This window comes from Peromyscus maniculatus, chromosome 11 (assembly GCF_049852395.1).
Source record: "Peromyscus maniculatus bairdii isolate BWxNUB_F1_BW_parent chromosome 11, HU_Pman_BW_mat_3.1, whole genome shotgun sequence".
In the NCBI taxonomy this organism is placed as follows: domain Eukaryota; kingdom Metazoa; phylum Chordata; class Mammalia; order Rodentia; family Cricetidae; genus Peromyscus; species Peromyscus maniculatus.
This window is the reverse complement of record NC_134862.1, coordinates 44,499,891-44,526,176: the sequence shown is the minus strand read 5'-3', so window position 1 is coordinate 44,526,176 and position 26,286 is coordinate 44,499,891. Positions and strand designations below refer to the sequence as shown.

At 42.3% G+C, this 26,286-nt stretch overlaps 1 protein-coding gene across 14 annotated transcripts in view; it reads left to right on the top strand.

The window, feature by feature from the left end:
* Window positions 1-26,286, top strand: part of Ppp1r12b (protein phosphatase 1 regulatory subunit 12B) — a 213,777-nt gene that overhangs the window by 61,107 nt on the left and 126,384 nt on the right. For 10 of the 14 annotated variants that reach the window (XR_013043272.1, XR_013043274.1, XR_013043273.1 and 7 more), the window contains 8 exons: window positions 1,071-1,215; window positions 2,514-2,588; window positions 8,599-8,678; window positions 9,330-9,469; window positions 17,019-17,131; window positions 20,078-20,278; window positions 21,604-21,686; window positions 23,624-23,749. Coding sequence is in view for 7 of the 14 variants with exons in the window: in XM_006982456.3 (XP_006982518.1) it covers window positions 1,071-1,215; window positions 2,514-2,588; window positions 8,599-8,678; window positions 9,330-9,469; window positions 17,019-17,131; window positions 20,078-20,278; window positions 21,604-21,686; window positions 23,624-23,749 (963 nt within the window). In the remaining 7 variants the exon portion in view is untranslated. Of the gene's footprint in view, window positions 1-1,070; window positions 1,216-2,513; window positions 2,589-8,598; window positions 8,679-9,329; window positions 9,470-17,018; window positions 17,132-20,077; window positions 20,279-21,603; window positions 21,687-23,623; window positions 23,750-24,250; window positions 24,294-26,286 lie in introns of all 14 variants that reach the window. The other 4 variants (XR_013043276.1, XR_013043277.1, XR_013043278.1 and 1 more) reach the window with 3 other exon arrangements.

Below are 26,286 nucleotides of genomic sequence, written 5' to 3'. Positions count from 1 at the left end.
GGCACTGTATGTGCAGTTGTTGCCGGACTCTTCCAGTGTGCACATGCTTCCTAAGGTGCCTTTCTAGTAGGTACAGTAGTGTGTCGGTGCTTTTTCTGTTTCTGCCCGAACATGGGAGTCATGCTGCTCAGTCCCTGAGAGGATAGCACAGTACAATCTGGATTTTAGAAATCATGTTTTTCCTCTTGCATAACATGGATCAAGTCAGTCTGTAGCTTTATGGTTAGCTAGAACCCTCTATTTTTAGAATTGGAGGTATGGGATTCTACAGAAAACAGTCATGTTCTATAAAGGTCACCTACAAAGCTCATTGGTAAAGTATCCTAGAGCTATTTGACTCCCCATTTTATATGTGAATTCCTGTCTGAACTGGAAAATGCAAAGTGTACCCTGTAGTAGAGTTGTGTAACTTGGCTAATTGAATTAGGTTTTAGTTGGTCTTAGGTACACACTGCTCTGTGTGTTCCTCTTGTAACAAACACTACGAATAAAGCAATATTAGGGGGGAAAAAGCTTATTGCCTTCTATGTCCTGATGGCAGTCCATCCCCGAGGGAAGGACGTCAGGACAGCGGCTCAAGCAGGAGCAGAGGCAAGAGGAAAGCTGCTTACTGACTTGCTTCCTCTAGCTTGCTCAGCTACTTGGCTTATATAGTTCAGACCCGCCTGCCTAGAGATGGCACTGCCCACAGTGGGTTGGGCCTCCCCCATCATTAGCTATTAAGAAGATGCCCCACAGGCATGTTTATAGGCCAGTCTGGTAGAGGCAGTTCTTTAGTTGAGGTTCTCTCTTCCTAGGTAATCCATGTTTATGTCAAGTTGACAGAAACTAGCCAGCACAGTGTATCATGGAAGTGTGTCGAGAATGCCATATGTATAATCTTACGGAGAGGTTCAGTAAAGATGGTAATTGGTGCTCAAAGCAGTAATATGAATTGCAGGCTGTTCCTTAGAGGAATCACGGGGTATCTGGAGGTTATCCCGCAACTGAAGTATCAGTGGAGTGAGAGCTTATTTAGTAGAAAACTATAAAATCAAGGGCATAAATGTGCTTTTTGGGTTCCCTTCTAGACTTTTAATTCAGGCTGGCTATGAGCTCAATGTCCAGGACCATGATGGCTGGACTCCTCTTCATGCTGCCGCACACTGGGGAGTGAAAGAGGCCTGTTCCATCCTGGCAGAAGCTCTCTGTGACATGGATATCCGGAACAAACTGGTTAGTGAGCCTGACCCTCTCGAAGGGCAGGGAGATCAGGTGCCCGGGCCTGGCGTGGCTGCAAGGCTCCGCTGAGACCCAGCTGGCGGTTCTGGGGGTGCGCGTCACTGTAGCTGTGCTGTCCACCTCCGCCGCCTCGCCTCGCTGCTCATTATTGGTCAAGTACAAGTCCACCAGCCGTGTCATCTGTTTCTGCTTGTGTCGAGGCCCCTAAAACAAAAGGAAATGAAAAGAGATAGCTGCTCTTGACAACAAATGAACTTGGAGAACCTAATGTCCTGTCTGTGGTGAGACAGGAAGGATTTTACTCTCTTTTCAACCCAGTCTTTGAGCAGCCGAGCTCTCTGCACATGGAGTCATTCAAGAACATCACTGATGGCAAAGGTTATTCAGTTTTGACTGAAAGCAGTCCTCACTCTCACTCCAAACACCTTAGAAGTCCTGGGACTCTTATCCCACATCGCTTGATTTTTCTAGAATCCAGACACATGGTTTTGTCTGTCTCGTGTAACTCCTGAATCCAGGTCTCATTCTCAGACTATGGGCCAGAGCATGTAATTGTACTGGTGTTTCCTAAAAGAAATAACCTTCCTGTCTTTTCTCCTCTATCTTAAAGGGAGCTCATTCCTATTGGTCTTCAGTGTGGCTGTGCCCCAAGCTTTCCTTTGAGGCTTTAAAGGGCACTTAGTGAATTTGTCATCACAATAATGCTTTAGAATAGAATTTATAAATAGGGATTCCCCTTGATTATGTCAAGAGGCCATAGCGTTAGAAAAGGTGCCACTGCAACATTTCCTCAGTACCGTTGGACACAACAAACCCTGTGGTTAAACCATTTTGCTGTTCCTTAAAGTGTCTGCTCTGTGATGTATGAAGAAGGCATCTCAATGTAGAGCAGACAGGTTAGGGAGCTGGCTATGGGCTGGGCGTCTCTAACCCAAGTCTAAAACCTGAAATGCTTGTGAGCTGAGACTTTGTGAGCTCTGATATGATACCCCAAGTGGAAAATTCCATACATGAATTTTTATCCATACCATAAAATATTATACAAAACCATCTTTAGGCTATATGTGAAGTATAAATTGATTTTGTGCTTGTACTTGGGTCCTGATCTCAAGATGAGCATATATATACATATCCTAAAATCCAAAGCTCTTCTCCTAAGCATTTTGGATAAAGGACACTCAGCTTGTATCTAGGAGTAAAAGACAGCAAGTAAATAGAGAATAGTCCCTGGTGATGTCTCATGATTGCTGCTTCTGTTTTCTATCTGTCACGGTGCCCCTTTGTCCTGCTAGGGCCAGACGCCATTTGATGTGGCTGATGAAGGTCTTGTGGAGCACTTGGAGATGCTTCAGAAGAAGCAAACTGTGGTAAGTCTGGTTGATGCTTTCAAGGCTTTCTTAGCAGTTTATAGTTTACCCTGGGTGTCTCTGTCTCTTGCTTCAGTGCCATTGGTTCAGAGTTGAACCGGATGTATCTGCCTTTCACAGATGTTATTTGTTCCTTTCAGAAACTATCAACAGTCTGCTTAAAGAGACTAGGTTATAAAGCTACTTAGCATGAAGTAGCCTACAGGCAGCTAGAAGTCGATTACAGAGAGGAACGAAGTCAGTAATACTGCAGGTGTCCAACTGTGGTGTTGGACAGTACTTGGTTAGTGATTCGCACTTACTTCAGATGGATGAAACAGTCCTCTTCTCTCTCCTCCTTACTGTAAAACCTTCATTGATTTCATCTGCCTTTCTGCTTGGTGCTCTGCAGCAGAGCTACATATTTGTGCTGCTCGTGAATGGAAAACCACCTCTGGTACACAGGTAAAGAGGGACCAACTCATTTTCTGCCAATGGGTAATTTGGACAGGGGAATAAAATTAGTGTAGGACAGAAAGAAAAAAAAAAACGTACTAGCTTTCCTTAATTTTTTTCTGCTTGCATATAGTGCAGGGTATTTGAACCTAAGTTTAGGACAGATGTGGGAAATAGAGTGGGTTTTGATTCAGAACTGTATAACTCAGAGATATGACAAATCAGTGTATCTAATGTGAGGAGTATTTGGCATCATGTCTGGACTATTGAAGCAGAACTCTTTTTTTTTTTTTTTTAATAGAAGAGTCCCTCCCCCATCCATGGTTTTTTTTAATTAAAGATTTATTTATTTATTATGTATACAGCATGTATGACCAGAAGAGGGCAACAGACCTTATTACAGATGGTTGTGAGCCACTATGTGGTTGCTGGGAATTGAACTCAGGACCTCTGGAAGAGCAGTCAGTGCTCTTAACCTCTAAGCCATTTCTCCAGCCCCAGAACTCTTTTTTTTAAAAGTAATTTATTTTATGTGCATCGATGTAAAGGTGTTGGATCACCTGGTACATGGCAGACAGTTGTGAGCTGCCATGTGGGTGCTGGGAAGTCCTCTGGAAGAGCAGCTTAGCCATCTCTACCCCCTGAAGCAGAATTCTTGTTACTTTAGGGCTCATTTAGAAAGCTATGTACATGAAGCTCATTTGTTTTCTTTGCCAAGTATTTGGGATCAGCTAAGTGCTAGGACATTCCAAATTCAGTGTTAATGCTATTACCACAGCAGCATCCTTCTTTAGGCTAGAGCTCTGTTTTGCATAGTTAAATTTCTGTGTTTTTTGTAAAATCTTGTCCTCTAAAGTAATTTAGACTCACATAAAAATTGCCTAAATTTGCTAAATTGGATTGCTTGATTTCTTCAAATATGACAGTAGCTAGAAGTTTCTCCAGTCCTGCCTGGGCCCTGCAGTCCCGTGGCCTGCTTATAAAATAGTCACACAGAGGCTTAATAATATTTATAACTGGTTGGCCATTAGCTCAGGCTAACTACTGACTAGCTCTTACACTTAAACTCAGCCCATTTCTGTTAATCTGTATGTCGCCATGTGTTCCATGGCTTTACCTGTGTGTTGTTACATGCTGCTCCCTGGACTGTGGGCTAGTATCTCATGACTCTGGCCTTCCTCTTCCCAGAATTTTCCTTGTCTGCTTATCCCACTTATCCTGCCTGGCTACTGGCCAATCAGTGTTTTATTATACCAGTGTACAAAAACACTATCCCACAGCATTTCCCCTGTTCTGTTTAATTAAAAAGGGAAAGTTTTAACTTTAACATAGTAAAATTATATATAACAAAACAATTATCAAGCATGAATTACAGTTACAGTATCTAGTCTATTTATATTTGGCAAATTCAAAGAAAATATTCTGTTTATCTTATATTTGTGAGTCTAAGGTTTCATATCTAACTTCTCTTTTATCATGACTAAGGAAATTTTAACTATCTAGTCTTCAACTACATCAAAGACCTCAGAAGGATATAATATTACCTAAGTAAACAGGAAGTGCATTGTAAGCAACTTCCAAAAATCTAGAATGACAGAGACGGCTGGCTGCCTGGACAGTCATCCAAAGTTCCTCTACAGCGTTGGGGCATCCATCTTCAGCCCATAGGCCTAGTCTCTCAGTCACTTCTCTCTGTGTCTTAGAGAATGTCTGGCAGTTTCTTCTGTGAAGCAGGAACCTGAAGGACCATTTTGCCATGCAAAGTTCAGTGGTCACCTTCCTGTGGGTCCTGCATGTCCAGTCTATACAACATTTTGTCAAGCAGTCCAGGCAAGAACACTTTCTTGCCCAAATACCTATTTTTGCCAAGAAGAAGATAAACTCCATATGGAGTCTTCGATGCCCATCTTTCTCTTTAAAATAAACCAATGCTGCCAGGAGCAGACGTGTCTCACTGTCCAGAAAGTCTAAGTTTTTAAAACATTTTAAATGTCATGTTTTGTAGGTCTTTAAAGTATTTGAAGATTGCCTACCTAATTGAATTATATCTATGTATACCTAGAAAACTTAACATGACTATAAGTTTGACTATCATAGAAGACTAATTATTAAACTGTATTTAATTATCCATTATAATTTAAATGAGTTACATAAACAAAATACTTTAAATGAGAGTAGAAATATATATATAAAGTATAACAAAATCAGCTCTAAATTTGTGTCTATAAACTAAAATCCATAGCAATGTAAAACATTTTAAACAAGTTGCTCTTTAAAAATAGATTCAATAATCCACCCTTTCATCCTATTGTATGTATATCATAGCCCCCTTTTTTCTTTAGAAAGATATTGACTATGACCTATAACCATCTGTAACCAACAACCTAAACAAAGACAAACATCTATAATCCATTTTTTTGGGAATGTGGGCATAGTTTTCTAGGCTACTTTCTGCTAATAAAGGGCACTGTATTCTTATGGGGATCCTAAGAAAATTAAGAATTATGGTCAAGTCCTGATGGGAGTAGTCTGTGAGGCTGCACTGTCTGAGCCAGTTGCCTTGAAACCATTCTGGTTGTTGGATCATCTGGGCTATGGTGTCATTGGAGACCTTTCAGGGGGTCTTGGCTAGTCAATCCATATTTAGCCTGGAAGCAATCCAGAGGTTCTTATCTTCTGTGGAAACAAAAGCAGAACCTCTTTTCCAAAGCAACATATCCTTAGGCATAAATTTTGAAATCAAGATATCTTTAAAATATATATTAATTTAACTCAGCAGCTTTTACACTCAAGTATCTCTCTGCAGTTAAAAATCCCAAAGACAACATAATCCAGACTCTCTGTGTGATATCCATATTTTTATATTACTTTTACTCTTTAAAGACTTTATTTCTAAAAACTATTTCTTTATATGTCTATATTCCTTTTCCTCTCTCTTTCAAGCCTATGTACATTTTTACATATACTGTAAACCATTTAGAGGTTTATTTAATCTGAATCTGATTTGTTTGTGAATCTATTGTTTTAAACTGTAGAATGACTAGGACTTAAATGGCAGCTTTGGCTGCTATCTGCACCCACCTCAGCTTTCTAACATGGTGGAAATAATTTTTTGCTGATTCTGGGAGGCAGGGGATCTAAGCCTCTATCAAAGCAGTATGTAGCCCAGAAACTCCCCCTCCCTTTTTTTTTTATACTATCAAAAACTAAATCCACCACACAGTGCACTGTGCGGATCACAGAAGCCACTGTGTATAGTAGCAGGAATCCGCCATGCTGTGCTGAAGCCCATACGCCATGAACACGCCATACTGTAGCCCAAGCCCACAGGATGTTGCATCTCTGTATCACAGCTTTCCTGAGAGACACAACTAGGAAGCTGCTCTTGGCTCCATTTTAGAACACTTTTTTTTAAAGCTTTCTCATGTTTTGAGTGGAAATTCTTGCGCCATGTCTGGGTGCCATTTGTAGCTGAAAGTTTTCCTGTGTCCCGCCCAGTCTGCAGCTGCTCAGACCCAAGTAAACACACAGAGGCTTATATTAATTAAAACTTCTCAGCCATTAGCTCAGGCTAACTACTGACTAGCTCTTACACTTAAACTCAGCCCATTTCTGTTAATCTATATATTGCCATGTGTTCTGTGGCTTTACCTGTATGCCATTACATGCTACTCCCTGGACGGTGGGCTAGCATCTCCTGACTCAGTCTTCCTCTTCCCAGTATTCTCCTTGTCTGCTTATCCTGCCTATACTCCCTGCCTGGCTACTGGCCAATCAGCATTTCATTAAACCAGCGTACAAAAGCATTATTCCACAGCATATGACCTCATCATTCCTGGCCTTGAATGTTTATTTGTGCCTTTGAATTCATTTTTTTTTGGGGGGGGGGTTCAAGACAGGGTTTCTCTGTGTAGTTTTGGTGCCTGTCCTGGATCTCGCTCTGTAGACCAGGCTGGCTTCGAACTCACAGAGATCTACCTGGCTCTGCCTTCCAAGTGCTGGGATTAAAGGTGTGCACCACTGCCACCCAGCCGGATTCATTTCAAATTAAATACTCTTTGGGTAGGTTCTTGTAGAAAGTGTAGGGTCTAGAAGAGTGAAGTGTTTTTCTGATACAGAAAGTTACAAGAGTTGGAGCCTGTATCAATGTCTTTTCTATTGTAGTGATAAGTACCTGAGAGGAACTATGTAAGGGGAAGATTTATCTTGACTCATGGTTTCAGAGATTTCAGTCCATAGTCTGCGCCCTTTAACTAATGTAATTGGGTTTGGAGCATAAATGGTATCTCCCCCAACCATTTGAATTCATTCCTTAGCCCAGGCTAGTCTGTGCTTGCAATCCTTCTGCCTCAGCCTCCCTAGTAACCAGTGCGATAGGCTTATACACCCAGGCCCAGCTGTACCACATACCCTTACTATACTAAAGGGGTTGGTGGTTCTCTTTGTCCTCTGCATAACTTTAGGATCCAAGGACATAAGTATATTTTGTCTAGAGCACTGATTCTCGACCTTTCTAATGCTGCAACCCTTTAATACAGTTCCTCATATTGTGGTGACCACCAAGCATAAAATTATTTCGTTGCTAATTCATAACTGTAATTTTGCTACTATTATGTTGAGAACTGCTGATCTAGAATATACATTTAAATATCAGACTAATTCTAATAGCATACATCTAATAGAAGAAATAATAACTTATTTTCCATATAGTATTTGCCTGCAATTTCATTAAAATTATTAACAACTTATTTTGGTATGTGGATAATAACATTCTTCCCAGATTTCTTTTGTCTCTTTATCCTTTAGAAGCTAGGCTTTTTATTTATTTTTTTCTTATTTGCTTTGATTTGAGTTTTTTTTTTTTTTCTTTTTTTCTTTTTGGTTTTTCGAGACAGGGTTTCTCTGTGTAGCTTTGCACCTTTCCTGGGACTCACTTGGTAGTCTGATTTGAGATTTTGAAGGGACAATTTTCTTGACTTTCCAGGACCATGGTTTCACTTCTACTTTGGAAAAAGATTTTCCTCTGTTAACTTTCTTCCAAGGAGACATGATGCACAGAGATTATGTGTTTGTTTTCCAAGACAGGGTTTCTCTGTAGCTCTGGCTGTCCTGGAACTCACACTGTTGCTGTGGGATGGTCTCTATGCTGTGAATGTGTTGCTCTGATTGGTTAATAAATAAAGTGCTGATTGGCCAGTAGCCCAGGCAGGAAGTATAGGCAGGACAGAGAGAGGAGAATGCTGGGAACAGGAAGGCTGAGTCAGGAGACACTGCCAGCCGCCACCATGACAAGCAACATGTAAAGATACCGGCTACACACTGTAGACCAGGCTGGCCTTGAACTCAGAGATCTGCCTCTCTCTGTCTCCCAAGTGCTGAGATGAAAGGTGTGCACCACCACCACTCAGTATGCTTGTCTTTTTCTTGGATTCCCTTCTTCTTCTTTGATTTTGTCCTGTTTTTTTAATTTTTAATTTTTTCAGAATGATGGTACCATTTTGGCACTTCTTGATACTATTGGTTTTTTACAAATAGTCAACTTCTTTCCTTTTCTCTCTATTTTCTTAATTTCTAGCTTCGAAGTGAAAAGGAGACACGGAATAAGCTCATCGAGTCAGACCTGAACCGCAAGTTTCAGAGTGGACTCTTTAAGAAGTAAGATACAAGGAATTAGATGGGCTTGGTGTTCTGTGTGGGTGATCCTGGAGAATTTTGATGTTAAAACGATTTCATGTTTGATTTTAGTCAAATGATCTTCAGATGTGAAAATGTTTTGGGGTGAGGGGAGATGGCACTGATGTGGTGGGGAGCCGAGGATGAATGAATGTGCTTTACCCTGAGAAACTGTATTGGCATCATCTCTTTTAGCCTTGCCTGGAGGTTCTTAGTTCTGCCCTCCCGCTTCTTGTATTGGGTGTTTCCTCAGCTCAAGAATTTGTCCCTTTGTTTACCACTGTTTCAGTATCTAGCGAGGTTTCTGGGATGTAATAAAACTCAGTAAAGATTTGTTTGATGACTTCTAAAAATATTTATCTGCCCATTACCATCTTACCCTTATCATTCTTGGTTCTCTTTTATCTGTATGTTGAATAGACAAAATATCATTGAGTCATGTTCTAAAGTCAATAATAAGCCTTATATTGTTGAAAAGCCAAGGGTCCAAGAAAACATACAGGTATAAGAAAGATTTCCATGTTTTTACTGTTGCTTCTACATACAGATTTATAGACTTGTTCCTTTTATTAACCTGATTGTCAGTGAGCTTAAATGGTTTATCCTTTCTGAATTGCTTCCAAATTAATTTAGCAAGGAGAAGATGCTTTATGAGGAAGAGAGCCCCAAGTCCCAAGAAACAGAGGAAGAAAACAAGGACTCGAGCAGCTCCAGCTCAGAGGAAGAGGAAGGAGAAGATGAAGTTTCTGAATCAGAAACTGAGAAGGAGGCAGGTAATGCAAAGGCCCTTCATGTTCACTGCCTGTCAGGCTGCTCAGGCCTCACAGGCTTCCAGAGAGAGCTTGAAGTACAGTTCCCAGGAGATTGAGCTGCTATTGACAGCATGCTTATAAACACCTTGAGCTCAGTTAACATGCACCTGCCAGTCCTAGTGCAGCCATACGGTGAGGTGCATAGAGAGATCTTGCTGAGGGAGCCAATTGTCCTACCCTGAGACTGACAGATGAGCCACAGTCTAGGAAGCCAGCATGCGGAGAGGCATGGGGCTCAGAGAGAGACTGAGGACCCACTGACAGATGAGCCACAGTCTAGGAAGCCAGCATGCAGAGAGGCATGGGGCTCAGAGAGAGACTGAGGCCCCATGTTTTCAACACACTGGTAAAAACTTTCATTTAGTTATTGTGTCACTCTGATTCTGAAAACTGAATTGTAATTTATTTTCCTATTTTGCAAACTTCTTTAGTTTCCGAGTGAGGGAATTTGTGAAAGAACAAATCAGACTTCTTTTTATTACTCTTATTAATAATATATACATACATGTATCCTTCAGTGTCATGGGAGACTGGCTCAGGAGATAACCAAAATCCTTAGATGTGCAAGTCTCATGTGTGTTGGTACAATGTTTATGTAGAACTTGTGTGCACCTGCCCGTGTACTTCAAACCATCTCTCAGCTGCTTATATTGTCTGGTACAGTGTAAATAACGCCTATACTATATTGTTTAGGAAATGATGAAAATGTAAGGACACAGACCTGGAAAAAAAGAAAAAAACAAAAACGACATATATTTAGCACAAATGCAAGATCATAGTTTTTGTTTCCAAATTATTTTTAGTTTGTTGTAAGTTGAAGGACTGAGGCTGTGTGTTGGTGTTTGACTTTGCTGATAGTTTCTCTCAATCAGTGACAATACAGCTCTTCATGTCTTAATCTGAGGTTCATTGACTGCCATCAAAGGAAGTTAGATGCCATTAGTTTTATAGAGAAGGCAGATGTCAGATAAGTTTTCAGTAAAGGGGAATTGACTTTTTATTCATGGAGCCTTAGATTTCCTTTAAATTATTTATTATTTTTATGTATATGGGTGTTTTGCCTGATTGTCTGTGCACTACATGCATGCAGTACTTGTAGAGGCCAGAAAACAGCATCGGTCTGGAACTGGAGTTACAGATGGTTGTGAGCTGCTGTGTGGGAGCTGGAAATGTTACCCAGGTTCTCTGGAAGAGCAGCCAGTGCTCCTGACTCTTTGTCCATCTCTGAAGCCACTTAAAATTTTTAAATTTTTTTCTATTATTAATCATTTGTAGTTTGCTCTGAAAATGCTTGTATTACACCCACCAAAAGTTACAAATGTGTATTTTTGTTATTTGTATTATTTACCGAGTACCCCCATAGTCTAGTCTTCACACAGTATCTGGAATTCATATTTGGTTTTGTTCTATGTTGCATTATGTTGTTGTTGTTGTTGTTAGTCACTATGGTATTAAGAAAATGGGAGGGAGCTACCAAAACTGTTGCTATTGCTTCATGATTTATACTCCTGCCTCAGGTCTTATTCCTTACAGACTGTCTTGGTTTGTGTTACTATTGCTATGATTAAACACAGTGACCAAAAGCAAGTTGGGGAGGAAACGCTCTCTTTGCCTTATGTTTCTCTACCCATTGTCCATCACTGAGGGAAGTCAGGACAGGAATTCAAACAGGGGAACCTGGATTCATTAGCAGATGCAGAGGCTCTGGAGGGGTGCTGCTTACTGGCTTGTTCAGCCTGCTTCCTTATAGAATCCAGAACCACCAGCCCAGGGATGGCACCACCTAAAATTGGCTGGGACCTCCCCCCATTAGCCACCAATTAAGAAAATGTACAAGAAGTTTGTCTATAGCTTGATCTTATGGAGGCATTTTTTTTCTTTCTTTTTTTAACAGGGTTTCTCTGTGTTGCCTTGGCTGTCCTGGAACTCACTCTATCGACCAGGCTGGTCTTAAACTCACAGAGATCCGCCTGCCTCTGCCTCCCAAGTGCTGGGATTAAAGGCATGCAGCACTGCCACCCCGCTGGAGGCATTTTCTTAATTGAGGTTCTTTCTTTGCAAATGATTTTACTTTGTGTCAAGTTTACATAAAACTATCCAGTGCACAGACTGCTGTTGGAATAAAATATTGACAACACCCTTATGATCAAAGTATACTTCTGTTTAGCAATCTTCTATGGCCCGCGCCCTCATTCCATCTTTGCGTGCTGAGTAAGTCCCAAACCCTGTAGCCTAGCCTTCAAAGCCTCAGATATAGCTCCAACAGACATTTCCACTGCTCTACATAGGCAGGAGCATATTGTAGCTAAATTGGATTTCTTGGTTTCCTCAAATATGACCTCAGCATTCCTGGCCTTGAATGTTTATTTGTGCCTTCAACTTCATTTCAAACCATCATAAATACTTGTTGAGTGGGTTCTTTTAGAAAGTGTAGGGTCTAGAAGAGTGAAGTGTTTTTCTGATACAGGAAGGTAGAAGAGTTGGAGCCTGTATTAATGTCTTTCAGATTGTAGTGATGAGTACCTGAAAGGACTATGTAAGAGGGGATTTATTTTTGACTCACGTTTTAGAGATGTCAGTCCACGGTCAGCTGGCTCCATGTTTCAGGGCCTGTGATTGAGCAGAATGTCATAGTGTCAGAGAGGTGTGGTAGAACAGAGATGCTCACAGTGTAACATCCCAGAAGTAGAGACAGATAAGGGTGAGAATCAAGATACTCCCTGTTGTTTTTATATCTGCTGCACCATGACTACACCTGATTCTACCAGTGCCTCAGCTGCTGACTGCCTCTGCACAGCCACCTCGATACTAAGGCCATGGGCTGGGAGAGCCTTGGCATCCCAACGCTGCCTCAGCTGCCTCCTCTTAGGGAGACCAGTATTGTTTTAACTAAGTCACTGCCCTTTAATTTTACCAGTAAAGACTCAGGAGCCAGATGCTGGAGTAAAAATCTGCTAGCTCAGAGAGGCAGAGAAAGCAGTGGATCAACCTTCTCCCTCAGGCATTATCTCAGAAAGAGAGCCTGTCCTACTCTGTCTGAAAACAAAACTCCTCCAACTGGATATTCCTTCCTTCTACTTCCTGTGCCTCTCTTTCTCGGACCTACCAGCTTCCCCCTCACACTCTGGGGTTGTTTCCAGTCACTGGTTGCTTGTGCCTCTCTACCTATGGTTGATTTTATTTAGTTAACGCAATCTCGGGGTTCACAGTATGATCAAATGCCCTGCAACAACTCCCAGTGACCTACTTACCTCCTACTATCTCCTGAGAATGCCACCAAATTATGCATTATCATCAGTGAAGTCAGAGCCCTTATGATCCAGTCATCTCTCAGTGAGTATAGACACTAACTAGGGACTAAGTCTTCAGTACTTGAACCTAGACCTGTGATGGTTATCTTATCAACTTGATGGGATCTAGAATCACTTTGGAGACAAATTTCTGGTCATGTCTGTGAAAGACCTTCTAGATTAGGTTATAATCGGAGTGGGAAGACACCCCATAAATTTGGGTGGCACTATTCCGTAGATTGGGTTCCCAGGCTACATGAAAGGGCGGGGGTGGGTGGGGGGGGGAGGGGCGGAGGCTAGCTGAGCACAAGCATTTGTCTGACTGCAGACCTGATGTGGCCAACCACCTCTCCTCCTGACTACTCCACCTTTCCTTCCATAATGGACCGTAGATCCTAGACCTGTGGGCCACACCACCTTCCTTAGGTTGCTTTTGTTAGAAGATAGCAACTAGTACAAGCCCTTTTCTGTGTTTTCCTGCCCTGTGCTTTTCACTTCATTTCTGTCTCTATAGCACTGTGCACTTGCTTCTGCTCTAGTACCTACCAGTTTCTCTGGGACACTGACTTTAGTATTATACTCGAGGTTTCAGCATACAGCCCCATTCATATTCATTAAGTGGTTTTGTTGACTGTACCTAGTAGGAGAATAAAAGGCATTATGTAAATAAAATGCATGTCATGTGAGAGAGGTAAATGCAATCAGTGGTCTTCACTAGTAGGAAAGATTATAACTTGTTCTTGGAATTACAATACAACTGTACATCTCTATAGTGCTTTTTACTTTGCGATACCCTTAAACAATTTTACTTAATCCCACAACCATACTTTAGAGCATACATTATTATCACTCTCTTTTTAGAGTAAGATAGTGACACTGTATGGCATTATGTGAACCAGGTTTCATAGCTAGCCAGTGGCACTGTTCACTGGGTAAAGAACTCAAAGTAGGAGGGGACAGAGGAAATTCTCTGTATAGAAATAGAAGATGAAAACTGTAGAAAAGGAGAGCTGGAGAGATAGCTTAGCTGTTAAGAGCACTTGCTACTCTTGCAGAGGACCCAAATTCAGTTCCCAGTACTCGTGACAACAGCTCACAAATGTCTGCAATCTGATGCTCTCTTCTCATTCAGCGGGCACCAGGTAGGCGTGTGGCACACATACACATTTAGGACAAACACACATATAAAATAATTTTTGAAAACCCGTAGAGAAGTGTGAGGTTCCCAAAGATTATAGAAGAGATATGAGAAAGAATCTCAGGGCATTCTGTGTTTCGAAATTGAGGTGATGTTAGTAAGGGAAACAAAAATATATGACCAGGAGGTTGAGGAAAACCAGAGTCTATTTCTGCCTCAGAGAAGCCAGCAGTGATGAGCAGTAGTGTGATGGGAGCATGCGGGGATGATACAGCGATTAGGAAGTCACCAGTCACTAGAGAGCAGTTTCAGTGCCCTGGTGTGGGCAGAAGCCAGAGGGTTCTAGCGAACTCCCTACTCATTTCTGGAGTTCTTTGCCAACTAAAATTTTTCTCATGTCTCAGAGCTCATCTCAAATCAACCTTTATTACCTTACCGTGTAGATACATGGGTTTCTTTCCTCTGTTGATTTAGTAGCTATTTGTTTGGAGCTCTTTTATATTAATTTTCTCACGCTACTTAATATTTAAACTATTTCTGTTTTTTTTTTCTCACCCATTCTACTGTTCCCATAGACAAGCTTTGGATGCATTTGAATATTCTTGCATGTTTTCTCCATCTTTGTGTGTGCTATATGGCCTTCTGTATGTAGGTGTTCATTAAACATGCTGGGTGAGTGCACGGAAGTGGGCTTACCTGAGCCTTTTTGGATGTTGCTTATCACATGAACAAATATCTGCTGAATGCATTTCTCCCATTTTTAAAAATCTATAGATGCAACCTCATAAAAATTATAGTTCTCATGTGTCTTAGACATTGGTATTATATTAAAAATATCTATTCTATTTTGAGGTGAATATAAGCATTTTGATTAGAATTTCTATGTTCTCTTTTTTTATCTGACTTAAGTATTTTGTATATTAATTCTCTATTGCTTCATAATAAACTACCTCCAAACTTAATGGCTTAAAACAGTAACTCTTGAGCTAGGGTTTGGCTCAGTTGTAGAGTGCTTGCCTAGCTTATGCAAGGCCCTGGGTTAGCTCTCCAGCACTGCATAAAACCTGGCCTGCTGCACGCTCCTGTAATTTTAGCAATTGGAAGGTAAAAGCAGAAGGATCAGAAGTTCAAGGTCACCCTCTGCTACATAGCCAGTTTGACATCACACTGAGTTACATAAGACTCTGTCTCAGTGGGGGTGGGGGAGGGAAGGAGCTGAAAAAACAGAGGCTCTTTATGTGAATGCTATTCTATGGCTTGACAATTGGGGAAGGGATCCGGTAGATAGCTTGTCTCTTCCTTAAGGCAATGGTGTGCATGCTTGTACCTTCAACTAGTAAGGCGTATGGAGGGACAGCTGGTCCTAGACAGCATCGCCCGTGCGTCTGTGGTGGCTCCGATGGTTAGGACAAGTGGTGTCTCCGATGGTTGGGACAAGTGGTCTCCTTTCATCCAGCAGGCCTGCCCTTGTTTCTTCATGTGGCAGCTGGATTCTGAAATGAGTTAAGAGGGCAAGGCTGAGTGTCTCAATTGCTGATGTTTCAGAGGCTGTAGCAAGCAACCTGTTCAAGCCCAGAGGCCCAGAGTTAATGTGAAAAAGGCACTACATGAGGCTGGTTAGTAAGTGACTGGCCTAATTTAAGTAATGAGTAATTCCTGGAGTTACAATAGGCCCTAATAGGGGGAGTCACGATGCATCGGCAGCCAGTACTGTAACGATCTATTTCATTTGGCTTGTAAGCTGGATTTCTTGGGAGTTTAGATATATTTAGTACTTAGAGAATGCCTTGATTATTATAATAACTATGAAATGATAGTATTAAAAGCAGAAAGAGGCTTACTATAGCCAATGAGATATGCAGTCTAAAAGTACTATTTCTAATCTTCATAAAAACACTCTTAAGGCAAAAATTAAAATCTCTAGTTAGGGACTGGAGAGATGACTCATCAGTTAAGAGCACTGGCTGCACCTCCAGAGGTCCTGAGTTCAATTCCCAGCAACTACATGATGGCTCACAACCATCTATAATGGGATCTGGTGCCCTCTTCTGGCATGCAGGTATACATGCAGAACACTCATGCATTTAAAAAATATATAAATAAATAAATAATTCTTTAAATCTCTAGTTAATTAGAAAACAGAGCTTCAAATATAGATGTGTAACTTAGTGTCACACAGTTAGATATAGCTTATTATTATCATCACAGGATCCATGAAGTTTACTCTGGATCTGTTCTCAGAGCATAAATACCAGAATCATAGCCACTGGGTACAGGCTCCGTGCTAGTTGTTAACTGATACACAGCCATATGTAAGGCAGACAGCTTTCTGGTTGCTGACCCTGCTGAGCTGGACCACGCCTAGCTATGTGGGTCCGTTTACTAAAGTTCTGAAACTTAATCAACACGCCCTGGAATCCTTTCTCCTGTTAGGGCCTATTGTAACTCCAGGAATTACTCATTCCTTAAATTAGGCCAGTCACTTACTAACCAACAGATGTGTGATTGTGATCACCGAGACATCATTCCTCCTCTACATCCGTCTGTCTTTCCACTTTCTCTGGAGCTTTTTAGAGAATCTTGAATGATTGTATCAGCTTTCAGAGGCTCTGCCCTTCTTTAAAATCTACAGCACCTGTTGATCTGAATCAACCATAAGATCTTGTGTTTTTATTATTATAATGTGTCTTTTTTTATTGTAATTACCTAGAAAGCAAAGTCTGTCTTACGCATTTTCTGTTTTCATTTCCCAGCCAACTTCCCTACAGAACTGAACAGATTCTTTATAATGATGAATTTTGCATACGATATAAATACACACACACACACTCACTCACACTCTAATGTGGAGACATTTTTTTTTATCAGAAGTTGGAGCCTACCAAGATAAGGATATCCTTGAGTTTATTTTCTTCCACCCACAGTTGCTAGAATTTGTCCTAGTGTGAATTCAGACATCCCATGTCCTAATAACCTGCTTTGATAATGACAGAACATTTTTTCCTTAATAGAAAGGGATTTATACACACAAAGATAAGATTTCCATATTTATATTTATTGCTTCTCTTGTCTTAAATAACAGATAAAAAGCCAGAAGCCACTGTCAGCCATTCCAACTCTGAAAGCAAGAGTCGTATCATGGAGCAGATCCCAGCCCCAGCTCAGAACACCTTCTCTGCCTCTTCTGCTAGGAGAGTGAGTACTTTGGAATGGATTTGAGGTGTATTTCACTCTACTACAGTAACACACACTTACAAAGGCCTCAAAGACACATTCTTGCAAAACAGTAGGAGTACATTCTTGCCTCTCTTAGGCTCATACACCAAAATACCATAAACTGTGACTTAAAAAACAGAAATTTTCTTCTTACCATTCTGGAGGCTGGAGAGTTCGCAGGACAGTGTGCTGGCCAGTCCCGTTCCTCTGAAGGGCTGTCTTGTGCTTGAGGATGCCTCCTGCTGTGTCTTAGTATGTGGAAAGAGTGCTGGTGCCCTCCCTTAGAAGGGCAATAGCCCCACGCATTGACCACACTCGACCTCGTCGCTTCCTCAGAGGCCCAGTGTCCAGATGCAGGAGTGATAGTTAAGACTTCAGTATGAGTTTTGGAGGGACACAAAATCCTGTCCATAACGTTGCCCCACAAGTCCTTGAAAAACCAATACCAAACAAATATGGCTACAGATGTGTTACAATAACAGGATGAAAGAGACCAAAACAATTCTGTGTTTGAGCTGTTCTCTTCTTATTGACAATGAAGATGACTGTATACAAGGTAGACTGGTAGACTGTCAGGAAGACATCCAGTGTCCAGAAATGTTTTGATGGCAATTGCTTTGTCTACTTCTCATGGAAAGTTCAGTCTTATGGGTGAGGCTGCTGCCCTATATGACGGGCGAGGATGGAAGAAGAAGGACTTGTTGAAATGCCACAGCACTCCCGTAACAACTTTATGTAGGCCTCTCAGAAGCTGTAGGCTTCTGGCCGAGAGACAGAGTTGCTCTGAGTTTTTGGAATGGGCAATTGGGAAAGCTTGCTGGCCTTAGAGGTTTTAATTGGCCACCTTAAGGGAAATGAAGCACAGTCTAGCCAGGCCTTGTTTATTTTTAGAGGCATCATTGTGAATCATTAATCAGGCTTTAGATAGCGTGCCATCTTTGCTAGTTATCCAGTCATTTACTTGCTCCTCAGAGACTGGCACTACTTCTAGGGGTGTCTGCACACCTATGTTTTATAAAAGAACAATACCAACTTAGGAAATACAAATATGCATACGTCCTCTATGCTAAAGTAATACTGGGAAAGGAGGAAGAATTCCCATTAGCGTCAGTGGCTTATAAAAAGGAAGGAATTCATAAGTGTGTATTTAGGTGACTGATAACAGGAGAAAATCTGAATGCAGGATGGATGGAGATGAGTGACTTTTACTCTACTCACCAACAGACATGACCTGGTTTTGGTAGAAAGACAAGATTTTTTAAAAAAGGTCCCTAGACCCTAGGAGGGGCACTGTTGCCTGGCACCTGAAGGACCAGTTATATCCTAAAGACCCTGATCTGCTTTCTGAGCTAATGCTAGCCTGTGATGTTTCCCTGCTTTCTTTGTTTCTCTGCACTAGGGACTGAACCTTGCTTGTATACACTAAGCACGCACTCTACCACTGAACCATATCTCCAGCCTGTTTCCCTGCTTTATAAAATGACAATGTAAAATTGCCCATGAAGTGTTGTTGTTTGTCTTTAGTGCTGACACTAGAACCTAGGCTCTTGAACATGCTGGACCAGCATAGTACCACTGAGCTGCATCCCGCCGGAAACTTTCTTTTCCTTCTCTGTGGTTTTGAGACAGGTCTTAGGTAACATAGGCCATGCTGGCCTCAAACTTACTGTGTAGCTGAGTGCGACCTTGGTCTACCTACCTCTGCCTTCTAAATGCTGTTGGATGTTCTTTTTAACGCAGTTGTGATGGTGAGCTATTGACTTCTTGGGAAGGTGCTTTGTTTAGGCAGAATAAGAAAGATGGTGACCTTCTCACCTCTAAAAAATTTATCTTTTAAAATTTCTTGCTCAATAAAATGTCAAACTCTTTGAAATTGCTGCTTAATATAAATAGATTATTTCCTTAATATTAGAGTTAGATTTTTGAGGAGTTACCAATAGTATTAACATATCACATGAGAGACCTTGAAACACTCAGCCCTAAATGAGATCTCTCCATCAAATCCCTCCCCTCAGCTCCTAAGGAAGAGGAGGCAGAAAGAGTGTTAGAGCCAGAGCGGGTGGAGGACACCAAGGAGACAGGGCCCTCTAAATCCGCATTAACAAAGCTCATGTGAACTCACAGAGACTGAGGCAGCATGCACAGGGCCTGCGTGGCGTTCACTAGGTCCTCGACACTTAGGTTATGGCTTCTTGTTTAGTGTCTTTGGGACTCCTGAGTGTGTCTCTGTTTCTTGTGCCTTTTTCCTTCTGTTTGTTTGTTTTGTCCAATTCCAATGTGTTAGTTTTTGTTTTATTATGTTTTATTTTATTATTATTCCTTTACTAGTGACAGGTAAAATGGAAGAGGATCCAGATGGGAGAGGAGGTCAGGAGGAACTGTAAGAAGTAGAGGGAAGGGAAATTTTGTAGTCAGGTTATATTATGTGAGAAAAAAAATATACTTTCAATAAAAGGAAACAATTAGCTTATCACATGGAAGAACACTGCCTCCACATATATTTATACATTAGCTCACCCTGATTCTTCAGACTGTATCAGGGGAAGAATTAAGCTCATTATCACAGTTTCACAGATAAGTGCATTGAGACATAGAGAAGAAAAGGAGCTTACTTTCAAGTACCAGCAAGTCAAAAGAAAATGATTCACCAGAGCGATCTCCTGGTGCTTCGGGACAGTGCTGGTTCACAAGGACAGCAAAAGGGCTTCCTTTCTCAGAGCACGTCTGTGGGTAGGAGCACTAAGAATTGGAGTTCACTGCTGGCTTTGAAGAAAGAGCCCTTGGGAGGGAGCATCTAGCAGATGAGGTCTGTTCCTCAGCAAGCACATCCTGGGCTGCTCCACCGAGCTTCGTCAGGTGGGAAAGCAGAGAGGAAAAATCACAATAGATCATCAGGACTTCCCCCTTCTTTTTCTTCCCTCATAGCTGTCCAGTCTTTTCAACAAGGCAGAAGAGCCCAAAGACGAATCTCCTTCTTCGTGGAGACTGGGACTCAGAAAAACTGGCAGTCACAATATGCTGAGCGAAGTGGCCAACTCCAGGGAAGCCTTTCGGGATCGAGGCTCCTCCATCTACCGATCCTCATCAAGCCCTCGGATCTCAGCTTTGCTGGACGACAAAGACAAGGTGCAGTGGGGGAGGGGGAGGGGGGGGGAAGGGGTCTGCAGGGCATTCCAAGGCAGTGTTCTCTCATGCAAATTCAGTCCCGACAACAAGTGGAAGTATTTTCTAGTCCCCAAGTTGACTGTGGAAGAACAAAGACTGTGAAGATGTTTTTAAAATGGAGAACGAAAGTAATTCCTCATTACAGAAGGATGAGGGGCTTTGGAGTCCGGCATTGGGTGTCTGTTGGCCTTGACACTTCCGTAGTTTCATCAAGTAGTTATGTATTTGCTAGTGTCTTTCTCAGCCAAAAAAGAAAGTCTTAAAAATAGCTTTTCCCTTTGGCTTGTTCTGTGTTCATTCTTTCTTACTTTTCCTAGAGAAAACAGTGACTCAGAAAGCTGAGCATGGCCCAAATGGTTCTTCTGAATCAGTATCAGGAAAACCTACTCTTTTGATGTTTGCAAGCAGCGTTGAACTTTGAACCTTAATGCAGCTGGGCACATTAGCACTCAGTGGTTTATTGTTTCTTTGTTAAAAATTAAGACAGGATGGCCTGGAACTTGCTCTGTAGCCTCAGCCTCCCAAATGCTGGAATTCCGGGTGGATACTGTCTTACCTTGCCTGGTAGAAAAATGTTAACCTGTTATTTTTCATGTATAGAAATATATGATTAGGCTGACTTCCCGAGCAGTTCACCATTATATTCATCAAAGAAGAATTTGGTTCTAGATTTCACTAGGTTCACTTAGTGTTCTTCTCTGGGGTCTCAGCTTGAAGGGATGAGCTCTAGTGGTTGGATGACCTGCAGTCTGCCTGTTGTGTGTGTCACTGGGGAGGTTGTGTGCCAAGGGAAAATAGCTGGAGACCCAATGAGACTGGTGTATGCAGGGCGTCACAGGGAGCTGCTGTGGCTTCTCCGACCCTGTCACTCCTCTCAGAGCTGCCCTTTGTCTGAGTTGTGCTGTTTTCTTCACTGGAGCATCCTGACTTTCCTCTTGACAGTTGTTTCCCTCCATACAGATTTTTATGAAGGAAAGGTAAGAATACGTTTTTGAAAGCTCACCTTTTGTAATGCCACTTGAAGTAGAATTAAGGATGAATCCAGATAGGAGAATATGTAACTGTCGTAAGTTTTCCTTATGCCTCCCTACTTGAGATTTGAGGCGGTCTCACTGTTGGAGCTCTGGCTAGCCCTGAACTTAAAATCTTCCTGCTTTTACTTCCCAAGGGCTGGGATGACAGGTGTACAGCTATGCCCGGCAGAGTCCTGCTTTTTTACCAGAAATGTTCTATGCTGTGTCACTCTGGAGCCTTGCTTGCATTTTACATGTTTTTATTTTTTACAGGATAGAGAAAACAAAAGCTATTTTAGTACGCTGGCACCCCGGAGGCTCAGCAGCACAAGTGACGTTGAAGAAAAGGAGAACAGGTAATCACAGTACATGCCAAAAGATGGTTTCTTCCAGCCCTCTGGGCACAGGATCCGGCTGTTCTTCTGCCTTGTCTCACGGCGTTCTCAGTACATTATGGATTGATTGCCTGACGTTCTGCTCAGATACTTCCCAGCCTTTGCTTTCTCTCTTGGTCAGTTCTTCACCCTTTACATTGTAACTCCAGATTAGACACTACTGTCTGTAGGACTCTGACCTTACCCAGTATGAGTTAGTGTTCGTACCCCAGCAGGCTCTGTTCTGTTTCTCAAGCCACTGGCCATGCCTAGTATACTGTATACCACATAGTTAACATTGAACAGATTGTTTACGTGACATGATCAGCTTCTATGTGTGAGGAAGTAAAATTTAATGCCTTCTTCACTAAAGAATGAATTAAAATGAATAATGAAGATTTTAAAATATTGCTGCATTTCAAGGCAGAACCCAATCTAGACCTCTCCCCTTCCCCCCCTTTTTTTCCCATGGCATGCTGCTCCCAACAGGTATCACTTGGGAGCCTGTTGCTGGGAGCCTGTTGTTGGGAGCCCGTTGTTGGGACCCTGTTGCTGGGAGCCTGTTGTTGGGAGCCTGTTGTTGGGAGCCTGTTGTTGGGAGCCTGTTGTTGGGAGCCTGTTGTTGGGAGCCTGTTGTTGGGAGCCTGTTGCTGGGAGCCTGTTGTTGGGACCCTGTTGTTGGGAGCCTGTTGTTGGGACCCTGTTGTTGGGAGCCTGTTGTTGGGACCCTGTTGTTGGGAGCCTGTTGCTGGGAGCCTGTTGTTGGGACCCTGTTGTTGGGAGCCTGTTGTTGGGACCCTGTTGTTGGGAGCCTGTTGTTGGGACCCTGTTGTTGGGAGCCTGTTGCTGGGAGCCTGTTGTTGGGAGCCTGTTGTTGGGAGCCTGTTGTTGGGAGCCCGTTGTTAGGACCCTGTTGTTGGGAGCCTGTTGCTGGGAGCCTGTTGTTGGGAGCCCGTTGTTAGGACCCTGTTGCTGGGAGCCTGTTGTTGGAACTGCTGTTCAGGCTATAGCTCAGAGCTGCGGAGTGAGAACAGGAATTTCCTAAGTGATCTAAATGAATGTTGAAGCCCAAGAAGGACTGTTGTAGGTACAGCCTCTACAGCAGAGACCCCAAGTTCTTGAGTGTGAGTGCAGGACCCTACTGCAGCCCCTTCTGGGAATCTTCTGGTTTGTAATGCTGAAGAGGCACCTAGCAGCACCTCTCCTCTTCTCCTTCTCATTAGCTCCTTTGCAGCCTGCCACTGGGGGGTCATTGCAGGGTGCTTTTTGAATGAGAATAAAAAGGGACTCCTCATCACAAAAGGTTGTGTTTGTAGCTAGAGTTTTCCTGCTTTGCCCACAGTCAGGACAAATCTTTGTCACCCGCCAGTCCCACAGCCGCTCAGACCCAACCAAGTAAACACAGAGACTTATATTGCTTACAAACTGTATGGCCGTGGCAGGCTTCTTGCTAACTGTTCTTTTATCTTAAATTAATCCATTTTCATAAATCTATACCTTGCCACGTGGCTGGTGGCTTACCAGCATCTTCACATGCTGCTTGTCCTGGCGGTGGCTGCAGTGTCTCCCCTCAGCCTTCCGCTTCCCAGAATTCTCTTCTCTCCTTGTCCCACCTACTTCCTGCCTGGCCACTGGCCAATCAGTGTTTTATTTATTGACCAATCAGAGCAATTTGACATACAGACCGTCCCACAGCAGTTGTGAGGTATAATTTGGTACCTGTTGAATGAGTTGACTTTAATGTTAACAGAAGAAAGCCAACACTAGTACAGGAAACAGGTATAGACCACAGAATCACTTGAAAGATGTGCCTGTTTCTTTAGTGTGTTACAGCTTTCCATTGGCTCTTCTCTCTGTCTGTAGTCCACGTCGGTGGTAGGAATCACTGCTTTGTTGGTTTTTCTTTCTTGCCTCTACAGGGAGTCAGCTGCTAACCTAGTGAGGAGTGGCTCCTACACCAGGCAGCCGTGGAGGGATGAAGCAAAGGGAAGTGAAACCCCCCAGACAACTGCTCCCTCCACTTATGTGTCAACTTACCTGAAAAGGTACCAGCTGCAGAGGGGTGGGGGTGGTCCTCCTTCGCTCCCATCATGGGAGTATGGGTAACGGTTGCATGCTTTTTATATCCAATTAGGACCACAACAATGAATGACTTTTAGATTTGGGGATCAACATTTTCACTAAATTAACATTGATTTGTTTCTCTTAATAACTGGATTAAAGTAAGCCAATTCCAATCCTTACTACAGACCCGACTTTACACTCCATCCTTTTGGCCCTGTTAAAATTTCAGTCTGAAGTAGCATCTAGTGATCTCTGGGGAAAATGGAATTTATATACTCTTGCCTAGTCTTGGTTTTCCCTTTTCTAAAACTAGGGTAGTTTTCATCCCAGTTCCACTTGGGGGTGGGAGGGGGGGCACGGCAGGGTGGTAAGGAGTGGGAAACGGGAACAGTTTTCTGTTGGATTTAAGACATTTCATATTGAGCCTGTTAATTTAGGGACTTGAGTTGTTTTTGTTTTTTTATGACTTTAATGGCCCTCAGATCCATCAAGATGTGAAACTCGCAAGTTTGGTGTGCAGAGAAGGTACATGGGTTTCCTTTGATCTCATCTGTATTCTTTGCTGCAATTATTTTCTTTGCCACCAGCTAGCCAGCAAGCAAAGCACCTCTGCCAGAACCATTAAGCTATAAGAGACACTTAGTAATATTTTGGTTTGGATTTTGCTGCTGATGTAGAAGAATCTGTTTTTCATTGCTTACTTTGAATTCTTTCTGCACTTCCACTTAACCCTTCAGCTGCCGCCTCCTGCCTTCATCATCAGGCTTTCTAGATGGCTACCTTAGAGACAGGCTTTGGCCAAGACTAAGAGAGCAGATTAGCTGTTTGTGATCACAACTATTTCTACCTACCAGGAAGGCTCTTGATAGGTAGTTAGTGTTGAAACATGGGAAATAAGCTATAATGAAAATAGATACCACTGCCTTTTAATTTTTCAGTTCTGCAGGTACATTCTAAGAAAGGTCTTGACTTTGAAAGTATACAAGTACAGCTCAGTGATCTCAGTGGCATTTTATTTTATGTATTTATTTATATAGGCAGGGCCTCATGTAGCCTCAGCTGGCCTTGAACTTACTATGTAGTTGAAAGTAACCTTGGAATTTTGATCTACCTGCCTCCACCTCCTGAGTGCTAAGGTTACAGGCATATGTCACCACACACATTTATGAGGCTAGGAATTGACCCCAGGGCCTCCGTATGCTAGGCAAGCATACTACCAACTGAGTTACAGCCAAGCCCACTGACAATTAGACAGATCAGGTGTTTGGGGCTTTATGAGGGTATCGTCCATTTCTCTTAAAGGAAAGGCCTTGAATTACCAAGATATATCACTATTTTTTACAATCAAATCCAAAATCAAAGAAACTTTTCTAATAGAATAATGTTCTAGAGGTAGGAAAAAAGAAAACTTCAATTTAGTTTCCAACTGTGGAGTTATTAGGGGGTGAGGTTGTTGATGTTCATGACCCAAGTTTATCAGCAAATGGATGAGTGGCTTTGGTTTGATGTAGTTTGGGCAAAGTTATAGTGAGCAGAACATGAAAGGGCCGCAAATTGTGCTTAGTTACATAAGCACTTTTTGAGAAAAGATCTATAACTTGCTTGGTGCCTTCAATTGCCAGTGCTCCTTTTCTGTAACCCGAGAGTGGTTTTATAAAGCTTTGTGATCCTCCCAAGAAGAAGGAATTGTATGCCATCACCATTTGAAATAGAAAGTGCAAGAAGAAATCTCTCCTCCCCCAGCTGTGCCAAGCCTTGGTCGTCTTTGAATTTTCTACATCATCTCTTGTATTTAGCCAGGAACTAGTCTCATACAGCTCAGTAAATTGCTGCTTTTCTAGTGGAGGTTTCACAGCCTTTTATCATCTCCTCTAGTGTCTGGTTCAGTCAGAAAGCATTTACAAACTTCTAACCCAATGATGTTTCACTGCAGTTGAGATAGTCCTTAGGTCTTCAGTTGAAAACAAGCAAACAAACCCCCATGTCTTTTTGCCTGCACATTATTACTTTGTAGACTTAAAGCTTTAAATCCTCCCTAAGACGTTTTTTTAATTAAATGACTGCAGCAGCCATTTTTTCCTCTTTGTTCCTTTCTTTCCTTTCCTTTTTTGTTGTGATTTTTCAAGACCTCCTCCAATTCTTGGGTCTTCTGGCTTTTGCAGCATTACTTCTCTCTCGTGTAGGTGGTCATGGTGCATGATTTGGGGCCTTGGGTTTGCTCGGGGTTGTTTTTTCTTCTAAGAATAGTCTCTTGTCATGTATTCTACTTTCTTGCTTTTCCTTGTTGACTGCCACCTCTCCTCATTTACTCTTTTGGATGATTGATCAAAAAAAAAAAATCATTCTTCAAAGAGTGATGCTTGTTTCACTCTTGGATGAGTGCCTGCTTGCTGCTGGAGACCCAGCTCTGGCTGGAGTTACCTCTCCACTTCCTGGTTGCCATGCCATCTCTCTGGCCTCCATTCCTTTCCCATGCACAATCGGGGTGGGAAGGTGGTGTTGGGAAACGGTGGGTGGG